Below are 21,147 nucleotides of genomic sequence, written 5' to 3' on the forward strand. Positions count from 1 at the left end.
CACTGAATCATTGAATCTGAGTTACAATACTAAAAGCTCTAGCTTAAACAGATCCTAATAATTATGTCTGTTTAAGGAATACAGGAGCTGTACACCATTGCTTTCCCTGATGAACAATGCAGGTGCAAATTGTTTTTTATTATTTCAGTATGAAATAAAACTTTGATGCTCACTATATTTAATTTGAATACAAAAATGATGGCAATTATTTGCGAGAAGTGCAACAAGCCCATACAGAATGACTGAAAAGTCTCTGTTGAAAATTGTGATGGAAAATGGCTTTTTTAAACCAAAAGAGAAAGCTCCATGGGACATTACCATTTTATTTTATACTTGTTAGGATTTCATCTAAAAAAGATTTTCTTTTTTGATGAAAACTCAAAGATTTCTGAAAATTATGCATTATATATATATTTATACACACACACATATGTATATACGTATATACACATATACACATATACACTAAGGCAGTGTCTACACTACCCCAAAATTTCAAAATGGACATGCAAATGGCCATTTCGAAGTTTACTAATGAAGCGCTGAAATACATATTCAGCACCTCATTAGCATGCCGGCAGCCACAGCAGTTCGAAATTGACACAGCTCACCACCACATGGCTCATCCAGATGGGGCTCCTTTTCGAAAGGACCCCGGCAACTTTGAAATCCCCTTATTCCTATCTGCTGTTAGGAATAAGGAGATTTCGAAGTAGCCAGGGTCCTTTTGAAATGGAGCCCCATCTGGACAAGCCATGCAGTGGCAAGCCGCGTCAATTTCAAAGTGCCACGGCTGCCAGCATTCTAATGAGGCGCTGAATATGTATTTCAGCGCTTCATTAGTAAACTTCGAAATGGCCATTTGCACAGCCATTTCAAAGTTTTGGGCTAGTGCAGATGTAGCCTAAAACTTAGTTCTGCATCTATATAATTTACTTTATATTTTTTTCTTCAAAAATAGATGAAAGCTGTAGTTACAGGGTTTTTTTTATCTTGTAGCTTTCATACAGCTGCTCTTCAGGTACTGATCCTCCAGACACTTAGGCATGTGCTTAATTTTAACTGTGACAGTTGTCTGTTAACATGAGCCACCTGGTTAAGTGTCTGCACAATGGAGGCCTCAGTGATTTAAGTATCAGAGAGGTAGCTGTGTTAGTCTGTCGCTTCGAGAACAACAAGAAGTCTTGTGGCACCTTATAGGCTAACAGATATTTTGGAACATAAGCTTTCGTGGGCAAAGACCCGCTTTATCAGATGCATGAGTTGGGGGGGTGTGGTTTCAGAGGGGTATTTAAAGAGTGGGGTCCCAGTAAGAGGGAGGGCCAGAGCTGACAAGGTCTATTCAGCAAGGTGGAAATGGCTCAGTATCAACAGTACTTATCAAAAGAGGAAAAAACAAGTCAGATCAGACAGGGGGATGTGAGCCTTTGTCAGAGTCTAATTTAAGGTGAGCTGTTCTAGATAGCACACTGAGAGTGAAAAAGTCATTTGACACTGCTATGCTCAAATGTTAGGGAATCTACAGGGAGGGTAGTTATATGGCTCCTTGAGACTAGAGATAGAGCACTATATAACTAAGAATAGTATTATCTTGATAATCTATATTTCCAGACTTGTCAAGGGACCAGTCCTATCCACAATGAAGTCAACAAGAAAACTCGCAACACAAGAAACATGAGATGCCAAGGGCCGGTAGAAGCCTAACTCTTCCATTTCTTATATGAGTTTTCTCAAGCAACACTTAAACGTTCTCTCAGAGTGTTGACACATTGGAATAAAGTAACCCAAAGCCTTTAAAGTCTAAGGCCATTGGTGCAGTGGTTTTTAATATGTGTCCAGATATGTACCTATCAGACTTTTTTTAAAGCGGAAGGCTATGGTTACATTAGCAAGTTTTGCCTACAAAACCCCAGTTTTGTCAGAAAAGCTGGTGGAACGTTCACACACAAAACACATTTTGCTGACAGTTCGTCAACAAAACTCAGCATTTTTGCCAGCAGTGTTCTGCCTCTCAGCCATGATGCGTAACGCTGCTGTTGACAGATTCTGTCAACATAAAAAGCTGTGTGGACACTCTGGGAGGGCTTTCTCTCAAAGGTCAGAGCATCCAGAACAATGGGCAGCCCTGTCTGCTGTGCTTCTGGGGGCCTGTTTTGTCAAGAGAGTGACCAGGCAGTCCTGGCCACTCTGTCGAGAAAGCGGAGCGCTCTTCTGATCGACTTTTGTGTGTGGCTGCAATCTGTTGACAGAAGTTTTGTCAGGAAATCTCTTCCGACAGTAACTTCTATCAACAGTGATGTTGTGTAACTGCAGTGTAATAGAATTATAAAGGATTTTTTTAGGGAGAGGGATCCAAAAACTACTTGGTAAGCAATTTTTAATTAATATTTTCCCTTCCTGACTGATGTTTATTTGTTCTGAAAGTGGCATGTACCAGTTAATCTCTTGCTTCCCCTTTCCCACCAAACCCAACACACCCCTGATCTTGCTTCAAGGACACACTATTGCGGATTTAATACAAAACTACTTTTCTATTTCCTCGGCTTCTTTATTTATAAAGTTCCTTAAAAAGTCTATGCACTATTATGTTTGATATTAAGTGATACCATTAATGATATGTTTCTTTCCACCCTAGCATTACAAAGATGCAACGCAATTATAATGACAATAACAACAACATGGCACTTTGATACAGAGAATAACAGGAATTCAGGATTTTTATCCTATATGTATTCTTTAAGGTTCTCACCTGAAACCTGGGACATATCTTGAGCCTCATCTGTTTCCATTTTCCTCAAGTAATCTAAGAAAGAGAGGAAAAGCATTAAGTTAATGTGAAATATATTTAAAAAAAAACAAGACAAGAAGTGGGGGGTGGAATCCTTTGCTATTTAACTATGAGATTATCTGGCAAGAAAAATGTATTTTTCTCTTTATTTTCCTTCCTGCATACCTGGGTATCAGGCTGGCACAGACCTTGATCCTTTTAAAAACAGCATTACAAAGATTTATAAAAATATCATTACAAGCACAGGAGGACCAAATTTGTTATTTATTGTTAATTTCCTACTGCATAATAACCCAAAATGCAAACTGACTGCAACAAAATTAAGCAGAAAATTAAATGGCCCTGGGTCATTGTAGGCACAGAATTCATTCTCTTGGTTGATCCATAGTTATGTTCTTTCTAATTTACTGAGCATGCATCGATGAACCTTGAGTCAGCTTGGTGACACGCGTACAATCAGCAATCAAAAAACGAAGCAATTTGCTGAAGAATGTCTCATTTACCCAGGCAGGGCTGCATATCTGAGCAGCAACCGCCACTACCTCCATTAATAATGAATACACCTCAAGCAGTGGCAGATGGGCAAAACAGCAGCTTCAGTCTTTGGCCCTCACTTGTTCAGGAGCCTTGCTTGAAACCACATCAGCTTTCCTCTACACAGGGAGAAGTAAAGCCCCCTAAAATAGCAAAACAAGCCCAGGAGACAAAGGGAACCCAGGCCTTCCTGTTTTGCTGCCAGATGGCTGGCTCCACAGATTGGTAACAAATACTGGGAAGCTACTGCCCTTCTGTTGCAACACATAGTGTTCTGAGCGTAAGATGCGAGTGACCACAAACCCCAGGGAGAAGCACGCCAAGGGTTAGTGGGTAGAAATAAAATTAAAGTTTTCACTTGGAGCACAAGCCTACACTTCTGAAGTCTCAAGTGCCTGTGGTGGACATCTGGTAGTGCTTTGGATAATAAATGGCTTACAAGAGCAGATATTCCCAGCACAACCTGATACTGAGCTTTCAGCACAGTGCTGACAGCTCAGGTAACCTTAGGAGAAAAAAGTTGTTTAACCTGTAAACTCTGTCTACCACTGCTTTGGGCCACAACCTCATCTGATATAAACTTTAATAGCTTCTTTGACTTCAGCAGAACTATGAAGTTTACAACAGCAGAGGATCTGGCTCTTTAGATATCAAAACAGCACCAATCTAGTTTCCTGGAATCAAAAGGAGCCAATGGAAATCAATTTCCATGATGGAGTTAAAAACAGGAGAGGACTATGGTGCAATTACTGTACAAAGAGGTGCATCACTATTTTGATGTTTGGGACAACTGTACAATATCCATTCTCCTCAAGTTGTCAAACACTTATTTTTGAAAGACATATTAAGTTAGTATGACATATATATATATATATATATATATATCTATATATAAACTCAATGTTTTTCCTCTCCATCTTACATTATTTGAAGAAAATGGAAACAGACAAGGCTCAAGATATGCCTCAGTTATGCTGGAGATGGTAACAGGATACCCAAACAAATGGAAGTGGAAAAGCTTGTAACAGCAGTAGTCCTGTTTAGTTTTCCAATTAATTTTATGGACATCCTAGGAAAAATTGGTCTCTGAACCCACGTAGCGCATGTCTGATCTATCAGTCTGCTCTTCAGACACATGCAAGTCTCCCTGTCATGTCAATGGAAACTTTGTGCACAAGGAAGAGCCCAGTATCAGTGTGCACATCTGTTGTGTAGTTTGAAGAGCAGGCTTTTACCCACTGCATTTTGCCACCACGCCTTCAGTCTGTTCCTTCAACCAGGCATTCCACTCACTGTGTAACTGCCACAGTGTTACTGAATGTACCAGAATGTTTTTTTTTCTTTTTGCTTTTTTCCCAGTCCCATATTTTACTCTTAAGCAAAATAACTTGTAAAAAACATCATCTAAAATACACTGTAGCTTTTCAAATCCCCCGCCCCCTGCAAAAGCTTCTCCCATCTAACTATTTACATCAGCTTCCGTGGAACAGAAAAGATTTCCATGTGTCCATTTTTTAATAAAGATAGGCTCTATTTCCCACTGACTGCTTGAGGGAGGGAAAGCCCAGCACCATCTTCTAATTCCTGAGGGAGGGAAAGCCCAGCATCATCTTCTAATTCTAACCTGTTCAGTTGCTGCAAATGCAGAATGTACTGGCAGGAGGACTGTATGGCTACAACTACAGATGTATTTTGAAATAAGATATTTTGAAACAGCTATTTCAAAATATCTTATGTCAAGTCAACACAGCTGCACAGAAAATGCACTTCAAAATAGCACCCAGCTATTTCAAAATAGCATTTCCAGACACACAGCACTATTTCAAAATAGTGCCATTATGTCTTACTTTAAAATAGTTCTATTCCATGTGGCTGTGTCTACACTTGCATTCTCTTTCGAAAGAGGCATGCAAATGAGGGAAATAAAAATGCAAATGAAATGCAGATTTACATATCTGGTGCCACATTTGCATATTCTTCTTTCAAAAGAAGAAAAGCAGTACAGATGTGGCTTTTTTATGGGAAGAAGAGTTCTTTCAAAGATGGGGTTTATTTTCCAAAGAGCCATGTCTATACTGCTTTTCTTCTTTTGAAAGAAGCTCTTTTGAAATAATATGCAAATGAAGTGTCAGATATGAAAATCTGCACCTCATTTGCATTTCGGATTCCCTCATTTGCATGCCTCTTTCAAAAGAGGAATGCAAGTGTAGACACAGGCTTTCTTAATAGTGTTTATTTCAAAATATTTATTTTGAAATAGGCATTATTTCTCCTGAAATGAGGGTTATCACCTGCTATTTCGAATTTATTTCAAAATAGCACATGCATAGTCTATACGCTAGCAAAGTTATTTCAAAATAGCAGCTGTTATCAAAATAACCCTGCAGTGTAGTGTACAAGAACCCATATTCACACTTTCACTAGCTCTCCTGCAAGGATCACTGAACACAAATGACGAAAAAGACATGCCTGTGCAACTCTTGGTGCCTTAGATGGTCATATGGCTGGTTGATTAACATAGTTTCACTGTGGCAGGGTGAATTCCAGCCAACCAAATTCCAAGAAAACATACACCAGAAGGGAATCCTACACATTAATTAAACACCTTGTCTAAAATAATCAGAAAATGGTTCAAGTTCTATTTCTAGGCCTTCAGAGATGACAAAGCAAAATATGGTGGAAAGGGTTTCTTCTCCCTCAATAAATCCACTAAAGATGGTCATTTTGCAGAAAAAGAATATTTAAATGTGAACATTTCTGTTTTATTATTCCCATAATTACCTGCCTCTAACATGACAAACCATATAAACCCAGCATTTCTGCAGCATGCCAAATACTTAATCATTCCTTTTCTCCCAATGCCTGCTCCTTTTTGCCTTGTAGCTGGAGCCAGACATAGAGTTTTGGGTGTCAACAAGATTGATCAGAGTTTTAGAAAGAGTGGATGAGCAACGTATTAGTTTGGGTGAGAAAGATGAGAGAATATCATTCTTTTATTGGTCTTTTGGACCTCTGTACCAGTCTTATCTATGTTCAGCATTCTCAGCATTGATCGTTCAAAAATTTTAAATTAATTAAATTAAAACAGCTGATGTCTAATTTGAAAGGGAAAATAATGCTAACGGTCTAAGTACCAGAAAAATCCCAACCAACTTCAACAAAATTTGCCAGGAGTGCATGATTGGACCCATATCTAGGTGTTGGAATAATATGTTCCTTCTTTCTTTTCTGTGACTAATAAAAAGGTGTTTAAATCCACACTCAGACATAATTTCTCGGTAGGCCAAGTTTTATGTAATGAGCGTGTAATGCCAACAGGCAGAACCAAACCTGGGACCTCAGCATATGAGCCTCTCCCATTTGAGCTAAAAGCCAGCTAGGCTTGCTTTCCCTAAAATCAATGAAAGCTTTGTTACAGACTTCAAACAGAGTGGGCTGCTGCCCTGAGAAAGGACACCACCATTCATCCCTCCACCTAAATACAATTTAAGACCTGATTTTGAATGTTCATATGGAGTCTTATCACAGGTGGTTATGAAAGGATAACTGCAGAAGTGTTCACAGCAGAAGACAAGGGGGGGAAGTAATATTAATAAAAAGAAAAACGTTGACCATTAATCCTTTGCAAATATTCATAATAATTTCAAAAGTGATAGGTTAAATTTACCATGGGCATGAGTGTATGCAGTTCCACTGCCGCCTACACAGCTGCACCTGCTCACACCAACACTGAATGTAAGCCAACATTTTTAAGCATCAGTGCCTAAAGTTAGACACCTACGTTCACATTTAAGCACTCAAATCAGGAGCCGTTAACTTGAAAGCAATGTGCAGGTGCTCAGCACCTCTGGAAGCTCTGTTTTCCTTTATGACTTTATTATTTACTTAAACATGAATTTAAGGGCTTTGGCCATGACAAAAAATATCAACAATGCTCCCTTCAAAAGATTATATTGTTTCTTCAAATCTCCTTAGAAGCTGGATTCAAACCCTTATGTTTTCCTCATAATAATCTAGAATCTGGATTGCAAAAATTAATTATAATGCTTTTGAAAACAAAATGTAAATCTTGCAGTTCTGACACTACTAATCCTAGAGAAACACACACTAAAATGGAAATGCTAAATTCATCTTGTTTTACACAAAGTTACGCTTTAAATAAGAAAACAGTTGATTTATACGGGGGAGGGGGGACTGTGCAAGTTGCCATCTAGTAAAATCCTGAATATGCAGAAATGCACACGACTTCTTTTCTTCTCACCAGCTCCTTGCTATAACTCAGCCTATGCAGTGGTCATTGGAAATGCACATGTATGCTAGCCACATCGTGTTTAAGGGATAGCATATGCACAGTTGTTAATGTGTTCCCATGGAACATTTAACCTTTCATAGTCTGAAGAAAAGCTGAGTGTGTCAAGCTCTTTTCTCATTTATACCTAGGCAACATTGTTCTGATGTAAGTCTGAGGAGAATTTAGCCCCAAATGCCCATTCTAGACTCCAACATATTTTTCCCACCTGATGGCCAAGAGACGCCAGATTAACTATTCACCTCCATTACCACACATTTCAGTAGGGTTACATCAATGATGAATTTGGGTCCAAAAGTTATTGGGACCCTTTAGGATGCTGTGAGAGGACAAATATCTCTGTAAAGTTAATTTTTGTGACTCACAATGTTGCCCCTCAAAAATGCATCAAAATTGTGCTCTGGAAATGGAATCGTGGTGTATTATTTCACACTTTCAAATGCAAAGGTCAAGTTAAATCATTAATGTGCAGCATTTATAAAATGTTTTATACCTTCCAACGGATCCTGCACAGCCAAACTTACACTGAAACCAATGGGATTTTGGAGTCTAAAGAGACTACAGGATAAGGTCTATGCCAGACTGACTCCTGTATACTATCCCAATCCTGCAAACATCTCCACATTCTTTCCTTTAAGCACTTAAGTAGTGACTTCAGTGAGACAACACACACCCCTATGTTAAGCATATAAACTTGCAGGATCAGGACATATTAACATGCTGTATGCTACATCCTAATCTCAAATACAATGAGGAAAATTTGGAGTAGCACTACTGACCTCAGTGCAATACTTTGGTTTTGAACTCACACACCTGAGATCAGAATCTGGGCCTCAGTTTACACTGTTCTTGTCATGATTTTGTGAAATATCAATAGGGCCCAGTTAATGACATTACACTCCTTGCTACTTGTTTCCTCCACAATGTCCAAGAGCACAGGTCTCAGAGATGTACAACTAAACAACCAGAGAGCCAGTAATACTGCTCTGTCAAATCATATGTTCAATTAAAATGTAAAAGCTTTTAAAATGTTTAAGGGAGTCAGAAGAACAAGTCCCACTTATAATTAATCTTGTGCTCCTAACTGCTTTGGGCACTTTTGAAAATCCCACCCAACATTTATAAAATACACAGGGTTTTGGTTTTTTTGACTACAATAACTATAGGCTAATAGGTCTATTGTTAAAAAAAAAAAAACAAAAAAAAAAAACCCAAACATCACCCTCGCCAGCAAAGCCTTTCAGGGTAAAGGCTGATTTTGCAATCTCATTTACACAAGCAGTAAACGGAACTCATTTAACTGAGTATTGCAGGACCTGGCCTTAAATGATTACTGATGTTATTATAGTGACTCTCCTTTTTTGTGGTCTTTAAACTGTAAGTCTCAGTGGTTCTTGATCATGCAGGATACAACATAAAAAACCATAGCCAAAGCAATGCATCTCACATGAGTTGTAGCTTCAACAATACAGAAAGAGGTCAAACCCCATAAAACCAAACCAGATAGCTTCCTGGCAAACCTGGTACAATCAAAGAACTATACCACTCAAAGTATTTGAAAGCATATGCATATTAATGATATGACTAAGCGAGGAGTGGCATGTATGGGTCTCCAATTAATGAAAAAAACAACCATTGCATCTATCTGCATCTATCTGCATAACTGTAGCGTGACTATATCTTCGAGTGCATCAAACGGCTTCAAACTGCAGAATGTTAACATGATAATTCCCTCAAATCTGCTAAAGCTGAGGCTTGGACCAAAGACCATGGAGAGATGATGAACAAAGAGGAAAACCCTGTAAAAGTATTTATCCTTCCATTATTTTCTGGTTTTTTTTTTTAAATATATCTACTGTAAAAGAGGTCATTTTGTTTTAAAGGACCCTTTGGTGCCAAACTAAGTAGAAGAGTATGAAGGCAAAAGAATGAAGAGTATTAAGTTTGGGTAAAATGTAGCATATTCTGAATCAACTGAGAAGGATGTGGTAGAAATACTTGTAGAAAATTGCTAGAAACTGGTAAACTAGTTTTAATTAAAAGTGTTCAATATCTCAGCAAGCACCTTATAATTAACTTTATCACTGTAATTTAATAAAGTAGACTTCACAGTCGTTATGAATGATGCTACTTTTGAACCATTTTAATTCTATTTTAATTTCCTCCTCATCAGACTACTCAATATAAATAGTAACTAAGAAGAAAAAGAAGAGTCCCTTCTAGACAACAGAAAATTGAGCATCGCACTATGGACTTCAGCATGTTTCCAATAACTATTAAAAATACTTTCACTGCTATTAGTAGCCTCTATAAAAAGAAGTTTTAAATGAAGATCAATCCTTCCTCCTCACCATCACAATTTCACTTCTACCCAGTCCATATTCAACATTTCCCACAAAGTCTAAGAAAGAATTTATTTAATACAATTGCTTTTCTACTTCTGGCAAGTGTAAATTCTGGTTAACTATAGAAATTGACAGAATAATTGTAAACATAAAGTCAAAATTCATGTGAGAGTTCCTGTCTACAAAATGAGGGAAGCACTGTAACTCAAGAAACAAGAGCAAAAACAAACCAGCAAACAAAAACACCACTCTGCTAAAAAAACAGATTCAAAATATTTATGTATCTGTTTATTTATCTGGTACCCCTAGAAATAATTTCTTTGTTAGTAAACAATTGTGAGGGTCTGAAAAAAGTAGGAATATACAATTCTCAGTTCTTTTGGAATTTGTAAAGGAATGCAAATAGTGTACTGGAAAAATGTATGGACATGCTAGATACAATCTTACTAGCTCTCTACTAGGTTTCAGTTGTATTGATATTACAGCATATTATAAAAGGCATACATATTTCCCCTTTTTATCTACTTTATATATAATTTCAGCAATTTTCAAATACTCATACCTGAACCAAAGCAAAAATTAAAAAAAAGGAACTTTCAAGATTTAGATTGAACCTGACATACTAAAAAATTTGTTTTGAACAAGCAGAAATATAAGAGACAATTTAACCACTTAAGCCATGCTTTAGAAACCATAGCACTCTAACTCCTTTCTTCAGCGAAGAAAATAAAATCACCATTGTACAGAAAAAGACTTTAATCTCCATCAAATAAACAAACTGATTAAAAAAGCTAGGCGTGTGATTTAAGACACTGACTACCTCAGAAAAAAGCACACTATCCAAGCGCCAAATTCCGCACTGGGACATTCACGCACTGCTGGTCCTAATGCAGGGGTAAACAGTCAATGCAGAACTGTACTTTCTGTTATTTTTCTATGTAGGACTTTACACAGAACATGTTTATTATAGTAAATCTAGCAAAACAGTTGAGAATAAGTGATGTTTTTATATTTGATGGAACTTTCAGAGTCAAATACTCTAGACCATATAATGAAGAAAGACTCGGCAGTCAGTGGGGTTTCTCCAAACGACAAGGGGTTTTAGTCCCTATGTCTATGATTGTGGAATTACCTCCTAAATTCTCTTCACAGTTTTCAAATTGCTTAAGATTATGAAGGAAGAACATTAGCTTGGAAAAGTAAAGTACATGTGGGTGTTTTTTTCCTCTTAGATATAATTAAAAATAACTGTTAGTATTACTGTAACTGAAAACATCAACAGATGTTTCACTCTCTTTCTTTCTTTTAGCTACTTTGTCTTTTGCAATATTTGGTACCCAACCCATTATAGAATATTGCAGTTTTACACCACTGTCAATTCATTGTTTTAACTGGGATGACAAAATTGTAAAATGGAGTAACATTGTGGTGGGTCTGGTCTACTGTGTGTAGTCAATTTCATGTTTACAAGCTATCAGTCAGTGTCTCCCTTACTAAAAAAGCTAATAAAACATCAACGGGGAACAGAAAAAGTTGTTTGGTGTTTTTTTTTAACTAAAAACATATCTTATTAACCTAAGGGAAAGATGCTTCACATTAAAATCATCAATATTTTAGATCATATTTTATTTAAAGTACCCTGCGATGCCTGTTGGAAAAATACAATATAAATGTATTGAAGAACACTCACAATGTAAGCCCCCAAATAATCCTGCACAAATAAATGCACATGACTTCCCAGTGTGAGAACTCTTGAGTAAAGTAAAGAATATACATCAGTCTTTGCAGATTTGGGGCCCAGATTTGCACTCTACAGGTACAATCTGACTTGGTTACAGTCTACTCAGCTCAAATTAATGTTAGTCACTACCCATTCCATAGCTTCTTCCTGTTCAAACACAGCAGAAAAGAGGGCATGGCTGAGGTGTGGTTTAGGGGTGGAGTTTTTCCTCTTATGCTGCATTTTTTTAAAAAAGAAAACCCATAATCCATTCCTTTCTCTGCAAAATTTCTCAGTTCTGTTCAATTTTAGGGCCCAATCCACATATAAAATTCTTACTGACTTTAAATCATAATCATGCACACATGTAGGACTGAGGTGAGCAAGTCAAAGCCAACCTTGGTTGCGGCAACTTTCCCTCTGTCATGAGTTCCAATGCATAGCTACTAGGGAGATATGACGCTACAGTTATTTGTAATGTGCTGGAGGGAGCATGGTGCATTCCCTTGTTAAAATTCACTACCAAACTGAAGGGTGATTTGGGACAATTTCCTTGCCACTGATGGGGCCTACACAACTTTCTGGAGACTGGTAAATTTTCCCTGCCACAGAAATGACTCGTTGGGGCTCATAAAAGCCATTTGAAAAGAGAGAGTGTTTTTACCATTAGATTACTGCACTAAGCATAAGAATTTTCAGTATTTTCCCCAGAGAATTCAAATTCCCAGATTTATTTTTAATTTTAAAGCAGATTTGTTGTCCACATTTCAAATCACACAACATATGCCCCAAATTTTTCTAAACATTTCCAGCAAATGTACTTAATGTAACTTTAGCTGTCTAGTTGCTGCCTCCCCACCTAAGGGGCGATTATAAAATGACAAAAATATTAGATTCCCAAATCTCCTTCTGTACGATCACAAGCTTTCCTGGAACACAGGATTTTGTCACAGACTAAGGATGGAAATTATGTGGGAACACCTTAAAATATTAGCAATACATCAGCACTGCTACACATATTGCTGCTGTTACCTTCTAAAAAGCTGCTCAACTTGATACTATTTATTTTAAATTTGTTTTCATTCTCAGACACAGTGCAGTAGAAAAAATTGTGACTACAAAATGCATTCAAATACACAGGCAAACATTAAGAAAACCTGACAATAAAATCTTGACCCCCGTCTTCTAATTCCTATAACTACGAAAATCCCACTGAAGTCTTCAGCGGAAGGTTTGCCTACAAAAGAGACACAGGATTGGGATGGACCAGTGACTAACACCACCTCAATTTTTTTTAAAGTTGTCAGGCACAAATTGCCAGCATAGGATGATTTATGGTTAAAACATAGGATAAATTATAATTTATTCTGTGCTTTGTGTTATTTAAAGCCTTTTCCTGACTGTGGAATGTGCAGACTGTTGGTCTGTGAACCACCTCTCAGTTCAAATAAAAGTATGCCTGAAAAAGTTTGGCATCATTTTTTGAATTATCCAACATATCTGATGAACAACACGGGTACAATCACCTACCCCTTTTTAAAAACACCACAGGTTGATTCTCTTCTCACACTTGACTTTAGTGTACCTACTCAGCAGAAGTGATGGGAGATCCAGGTTACAGTCTACAAAGCCCATCACAGAACTAAAAAATAGTAAATATTGGAATGGGTATCACTGCACTGTGTTATCATGGTCCATGAACATCATACACACACCCACACATTGAAGCATTCCACTAATATGTGTCCAAAATTAGCAATGGTGTTTGACACACCACTTAGGCTGTACCAGATGCGTAACAAGTCTTTGCACCGTTGCAATTTTTGCACATGCAACACACTACAAAATGCTGCAACTTTCTTAGCATTCTTCAAGACACGTGGACACTCAACAAAACATTATATGGGGAAAATAATACACCAAAGAACAACATTTAAATGCGTGCAGCTATTAGGAGCATATGCTGGAAATGGTCGAGCACTGAAGCCATGTAACTTCTGAGCTGTGTTTGACAGGTATCTCTAGTTAATTCTGAAGCAAATGTGCACTGTTTCCAAAATTTCACACTATGCCTGTGTCTCCAAAGCAGCTCCACCAAAAGAAAAATGCTCAAGATAGAACTTGACTCCAGGTATTAATGCATGAGAGGGAAAACCCTGGCTTTGTTAAAGACAATAACAAAACTCACACTGACATCAATAACAATTGCTATTTGGTATTGTCAGGATATTACTCAAAAAAGTGGGTTCTTAGATTTTGAATTTTAATTTTAATTATAGTTTTATATTTATATTTGGATTTTCATTTACACCATTTGGTAGAACAGTAATATTTAACTAAATGTTGCCAATAAAAAAACTAACACAATTCGAAGACATCTAAAAGCTAACATGAATTGCAACACTTTTAAAGCGGGCCTCAGTTCTGGAACTAGATGTTACTAGAACAAGGATCATGTACAAAGGGAAGTACAGAGCTGTATGAGCTAGCCCAGTCTTTCTCCACTCAGTTCTGTTAATGAGGACTGTGGTTTCTAAAAGGAGAGGATGTCAGCAGAGACTGACTGCTCTGGTTGCACAGAGTTTTCATCACGTTTCTTGTGTCCATCACCAACTCTTTCAGAGGAAAAAGCTTTAACATTTGGGCATTCAAGTTTGCTTCAGGATAAAAGATCAAGTGCTCAGCCTAGGATCAAGTGTCCATTTTTTTTTGTTCTTCCAATGTTATCAACATAGACATGTTTCTTAAATGAGCATATTTCAATTTTTAACGTAAACTTGTGACTTAGAAACAAAAACAAAGGACATTGTAGTGTAATATATATCAGCCCCAGGAGCAAAAATACCAGGCCTAAAGTTGGCTCATATGAAGTACTGAAGTAATGGATTTTTTCTGTCTTTTTTCTTAATTTTTCCACATTAAAAATATTTTTTTCTAAAGTGGGAATATAATTGACTTGTAAAATCAATAGAAGCAAAGAAATTTCCACTTAAGTCTGCTGCTCCATCCTTACTTCACATTTTGTCTAGACACTGCAGCAGAAGTGCTTCATGATGAAGTCTTCACATTAGCAGATTCCTGAAATACTAGGGCATAAAGAAGGAAGTTGAGGACACATTGAGATTGGCAACCTAACTCACGTAATTTCCTTGTTTTAGCTGATGCACTCCAAACCTTTTAGATTATTTGGACAGGCTTTGGGTGAGCAAATTAAACGCAATATTTTAACTTCTCATTTTTATATGTTAATGATTGTTATTGTATCTAATAAACATTAATATATATTTAGGGCACAATCCTGCACAAGTTATAATTCGCATGAGCAGTGCACTGAAGCTGCTAATGGATGTGTCTGAAGAAGTTTGCAGAATCTGGCCCTTAGTTTGTCTTTTACTTTTAACATGAACTAGTAGCTACAAAACTTGCAGAAGTAGTCACAAACACATGAAACAAATAAAGTCTCCCATCTAGGTTACTCTTTTTGGTGTTTTTTTCCTAGGATTGTATAATGGTGGATGAATATCGATACAACCTATGTGACATCCAGCTAGTGTGACAGGTTGAAAACATCCCTATGGATAAAAGAGAATTGGAAAGTCCTCAGTCTTGTTTCTGTTGTTCATCTTTACTCACGCTCATCTGAAAATTCCAGTTCCATTAATGTGAAAATACCTAGCACACTCATTTACATGTCTTTTAAAAATACATTATTTTCCTCTCAAAATTACTAGCTATGTTTGATCAATAAACTATACCAGCTTAAAGTCTTTTACATTCTACAAAACACTGGTTTCAGACTAAGGTCTCGAGATTACAAACACTGTTAGGATTGTAGTTTTAGTGATTATTTCTAGACAGAAAATAACCACAATGCTATCATGGATACTAATTCTCAAAAAAGGATGCTTTGTGCAATTCAGGACAGCCTTGCTGTACGTTGTAGAACACTGCCCAACCGTAAGATAGTTCTTAAATTAAAACAAAAAGAAAATTAGAAGCTTCCTTATAAATGACGTCTTAAGCGTGAAGTTCCTTCTATACTAGTTTTCTTTAAAGTGAATACAGGGCAAAGCAGTCACATGTAGAATAACAAGTTTTGCTGTAGTGAGAAAGAACAAGACTTCAAACGAGAAAGCCTAAAAACCACACTGAAGAAAACACCTGCCTAGGCTTTTATTTATAAGAGAAAATATCCAAATAAACGTGTTCTGCTAATTTTACAAGTCCCTAATCGCTTAGTCACCCCTGCTGCTGTCATTGACAAGGGCAAACTCCTTGAACTTCGGCTTTGAATGAATTGAGGTGTTAGAGGTGATTCACAGACACTGCTGCATAGTCTTCAATGAGGAGCATGTTTTTACTGCCTCCTCACTTTACTCACTCTCCCGATTTTTTTTGGGGGGGGGTGGGAAATGGGAATAATGGTTTTAAAATATCTCTCTGGGTTTGCCTGTTTCTAGAAACTTGGGGGAATGATTCCGAAGTGCCCCGGGCCTCTCTTGGGCCGCCTACATTTCAGCACGTTCATCCCCTGCTCTCCGGCCGTGTCTGGAGAAGAAGATAACACCGGTGCCCCTCGCTTGCACGCACGCGAGAGGGGACGAGCGAGCGAGCCCCCCTGGCTCGCCTCTGTCAGCTCCCACTTTTCTTTCCCAACTTCCTCCAATGGCTCGGCTCGCCCTGGGCCCGATTTCTTTACAAGAGACCCGCCGAGCCTCCCTCGGCGGAGTCCGCGGGGCGCTTGTGTAACTCCTCGGGAGTTCACCTGCACACGCGCGCACACGCACAGACACGCGCGCACGACACCCCCGAGGAGCGCATCCCGCCCAGCGCCGGCGGCTGGCTCTGAACAGCGGCGCGCGCGGGTCCCAGGCCATCAGCGGAGCGGCGCTGAGCGGACCCCGAAGAGCGAACCCACCCCAGCCGCCACCCCCGGCGACAGCCCTGCCCCAGACACGGCCCGGCCCGGCAGCTGGGAGCGACGGACTCTCTCGCTCTCCACCCTCCCCCCCTGCCGTCCCCAGCCGCCCCCCGCGCCCCGAACCGGGCTGCGCGCGAAGTTTCTCCTCCTCCCCGCCAAAAAAAAAAGTTTGCAGCGCCCGGCGCAGGCGGCGCACACGGAGGACGGCCCGGCCCGGCCCCCCGCGCCGCAGTACGGTACCTGCTGTGGCCGGGGCTGGCGGCAGACAGCGCTCCCGGTCCGCTCCCGCTCCATGTGCCGCGGCTCCTCCTCGCAGCCGCGCCGCGGCGGGAGGCAGCTCCGCGCTCAGGCCCTCCCCTCCCCACTCCACTTCCTCATTCCAGTGCGACATGACTGCCGCGGCCACCGCCCGCGGGGCGCCCCCCGGCCGCGCCCTCGTCCTCCCGCAGCCTCTGCTGCCCGGCGGGGTCGGGCTTCTCCTCCACCCACCTGGTAACCCTTCCTGCCCGGCCGCTGCCGGGATGCGCAGCGTTGGCTCGCTCCGCGGGGGCGGGGGAGGGGGGCGACCCTCTGCCTCGTGCACCTGCAGTAGTGCCACCCACCAGAGGGGTGGGGAGCAGGGGGAGGGTACAGTCAGTCGGTGCCCTGGGGCCAAGCCAGCCCCACAGCCGAGCGGAAAGGCAGCGCATCTCCCCGGCTGGGATGCTCTTAGCGGGCCAGCAGGGAAGCATGCAGCCCCCGCACCCGACGGTGGTAGCAAGTGCAGGCAACAGAGGAGCCGTCTTAGTCTGCGTTCTAACACACCATGCCAGCAGTCAGTGGTACTCTAACGACTGACAGACTGATTTCGCAGCTTTGGTGGGGCAGACCCACTTCTCCAGATCATAGGTTTAGCAGTCCAGTGCTCAGCTCCATCAGCCTCTCTTGCCCTACTTATTCCAGTCCGGACTGGAAATTGTATAGCTCTGAAGAAGTGGGTCTGCCCCAGGAAAGCTCATCACTTCATACATCAGTTTGTTAGTCTTTAAAGTGTATTCAAGTGAGTGACACAGACAAAGTGGGCCAGGTTCTGATGCAGATTAACCCAAAAGAACTCTGATGTCCACAGAACTGGTCCAGAGTTACAGCGGCATAGGTCAGACTCTGCATTGCTGCACCTTCCTCACGCCTTCTAATTATATACTATTTTGGTGTCCCGTAGTAATTATCCAGGGGGAAGGGGTACTGCTAAGGGGCTAGTGCTTCTTAGCAGTGTGGCCACAGTTAAGGTTAGAAAGGAAGGATGGCCCTTACTCTCACATCTGTCTCTGCCAAACTGTAAGGATATGGGTACCGTTCAGATAAGCACATGCATCAGATAGTTGTGGGGTCTGCACTTGAGTAATAAGTCCGTGGTCATGCTTAAAATATATGGCAGACTGAGGTTTGGAATCCCTATCTCCTGAATTTCAATGCAGGGCCCCAGTGAGTCAGTGGAATCACACACACTGCTAAGAGCATGCATCGCTATTTGCAAGATTGAAACTTCCTGATTGCTTCGTTTCCCTGCCTGTAAAATGAGGTAAATACCACAACCTTTTACCATCCTATCTTGTCTATTTTTGTCTCCAACCTACAAAGACAGAAATATGTCTGCAACTTTGTATATGTGAATTGTACCATTGACTTGAAATGGGGCTCCTCTCAGGAGTAAGGATAAGCACAGATGTGTTTGTAGGATTGGAATCTTAAATTATAACCTCTTTGGAACAAAATCTGTGTCTAACCAAAGGTTTGTATGGCTCCCTGGGGACAATGGGTCCATGATCGTAGCTTCAGTCTCCAGCCACTAACACAATATAATTAATAATTAATCAAATTGTAGCCAGGGTCCAGTCCTAAGACCTAGAGTCAACCTCGTTGCCGTGCAGGGTACTTTGCACAAATGGACTGATATGGGCCACACAGATGAGGATGTCTGAATTTGATAGTTATGCCTGAGAGTGACTGCTTCTGAGATTCCAAGGCCAGAAGGGACCACTGTGGTCATCTGATCTAACCTGGGTAACACAAACCATGGAACTTCCCCAAATAATTCCTAAATCATATCTTTTAAAAAACATACAGTCTCTGTTATACAGAATCCATCATGACCTTGACAAGTTGTTCCAATGGGGTTAATTATCCTTGCTGTTAAATATACATACATACATACATACATACATATATGCATTATTTCCAATCCAAATTCTTCCTTTCACATTTCTATCCATTGGATCATCTTTTTCTGCTAGACTGAACAGCCCACTATCAAATATTTGTTCCTCATGTAGGTACTTTTAGACTGTAATCAAGTCACCCCTTACCCTTCTTTGTGTTAAGCAAAGTTGATTGCATTTCTTGAGTCTAATTACTGAAGACATGTTTTCTAATCCTTTAACCATTCTTATGACTCTTCTCTGAACCATCTTCAACTTTTCAGTAGCCTTCCTGACATTTGGATAACAGAACTAGTCACAGTATTCTAGCAGCAGTCAAACCAGGGCCAAATACAGAGATAAAATAATCTCTGTACATCTTATTCCCATGTTCCCCAGCATTTCAGTGGGAGCTCATTTTCAGCTGATGATCCACCTTGAATGCTGTCATCTTTTTCAGAGTCAACCATTCATAGGGTAGGGGCCCCCACCCTGTATATATGACTATGTTCTTTGTTCCTAGATGTACACATTGACACATATTAAAATGCATAGTTTCCTTGCAACCATCTTATCAAGCAATCCCGATCACAGAATATCAGTGACCAAGAATCCTTTTCATTATTTACCTCTGATTGATTACTAGGTACTATATTGAACTGTTTTCATCAAGTTGACTTCTGGCTGACAGAAGTTTCACTATTTACATGTTTGTAGTGAGTCAGTGTCAACCATGAGGCAGTTTCATTGGCTGACACAATCAGCAGGTAACATAACACCTATACAGGCGACTCAGTATGAGGATACTGACAAATGGTAGTGTAGGGAAGCAACGTTCAGAGAAACAACACAGCTTCATGGTACATTTTATACAAAGTCTTGTGTGTAGCACATGGTTCATATATGTAATATGCATCAGGACAAGTATTCTACGTTCTGTCAACACGAGTGAATCTCAGAGGAGTTATTTGTAGTGCATCACTTAGGACCTAGCTGCAGCAAAGAGAAAAATCTCTTCAACTTTCCCAAAGGCAGAGCAGTTATTCAGAGATGTTCCTGGCATTTCATTTGGCTGCCACAAGACTAATGCCTTTATTTCATCACTTGTTGTGGTACTTTATAAATGCAATACAATTATTTCATGGCTCAGAACTTTTAATTTACAAAATAAAAAGAAGAATTTTATGGCCACCTGGCACTTTTCCCTTCTTAGCAGCTCCAAAGTCAATCCTTTCCTTTTCTGTTTGCGTAGTGAAATCTCTCATTCAGGCTTTTTATAGCCTGCCTTAATCACAGTGGTAGCTTTATCCCTGGACTCTCAAAACCCATGTTACTCTTTCTCAGTACTTACAAAATGCTGCCGCTAAAGTCTTCTTTCCCATCTCTTTGTTTATGTCCCTCCATGCTTTAAATAACTAGTTCCCCATCTACTATTTCATCATTCTCAAAGTAGTGGTCAGTTCCTTCTGTCTCTCTTGCCCTACTTATTCTTCTTTATCAAGTGTTGTATTGTCCCCTACGCTTTCCACTCCTCCAATGTTCCCATCATGTCTACCCATTTATCAGTCTCCATGTACTCTTCCACCCAACCCCTCTGTACACTGACTGACCTCCCTAAACTCACCCACAAGCACCATACCCTTTCTATTTTAAAGTCCCTCATAAAAACCTGGTTTGATCATGCTGCCTACTATGAATCTTTATAATACATTTATCAAAACATAGAGACCAGATTTTCCTGAATGTCCAGAAAGCTCCTGGCACATTGTGGACATTACCTCAAACAAACAGTTTTAGTGAGAGTAGATGTGGGTTTCTTTCAACTTGTATCTGGGTGATTTAAAAATTAGCTCTTTCCACATGCTGTTCCTAAAAGGAAGAGAGGTGAACAAGGCCAATGATAGGAAGAGGGGCTACGTCAGGAGACATTATTTGTTTGATCCTGACACATCAAATGAGACAACAGTAGGACCTATCCCAGAAATTCATGACAGACCATGCTTTGGCCAAATAAGTAACTCATAGACCTAGTATAACATGAACATAATGGGTCAGACATATATTAATATAACTCAGATGAGATTTTGTCAGTGGCTATATCTACACTACAACAATCTGTTGACAGAAGTTACTATTGGGAGAGAGCTTCTGGCAAAATTTCTGTCAACAGATTATGTCCATGCACAAAAGCAGATCAAAAGAACAATCCATTCTGTCAACAGAGAGCAGCCAGACTGCCTGGCCACTCTCTTCATAGAATGGCCAACCAGAAGCTCAGCAAATGGGGCTGCCTGGTGAACCGGAAGCCCTGTCTGTCGACAGAGAGTGCCCTGGAGTGTCTACATGACTTTTT

General features: G+C 40.0%; 1 protein-coding gene across 3 annotated transcripts in view; it reads right to left on the reverse strand.

Annotated features, from left to right (window-relative positions):
* Nucleotides 1–17,008, reverse strand: part of IKZF1 (IKAROS family zinc finger 1) — a 102,728-nt gene extending 85,720 nt beyond the window's left edge. For all 3 annotated transcript variants that reach the window (XM_074986013.1, XM_074986011.1, XM_074986014.1), the window contains exons 1-2: nucleotides 16,858–17,008; nucleotides 2,750–2,803 (exon numbers count right to left, since the gene is read on the reverse strand). In XM_074986013.1, coding sequence (XP_074842114.1) covers nucleotides 2,750–2,803; nucleotides 16,858–17,008 — 205 coding nt within the window. The remainder of the gene's footprint in view (nucleotides 1–2,749; nucleotides 2,804–16,857) is intronic.
* Nucleotides 17,009–21,147: the final 4,139 nt, after the last annotated feature.

The sequence above is a fragment of the Carettochelys insculpta genome, chromosome 2, assembly GCF_033958435.1.
Source record: "Carettochelys insculpta isolate YL-2023 chromosome 2, ASM3395843v1, whole genome shotgun sequence".
NCBI classification, from domain to species: Eukaryota; Metazoa; Chordata; order Testudines; family Carettochelyidae; genus Carettochelys; species Carettochelys insculpta.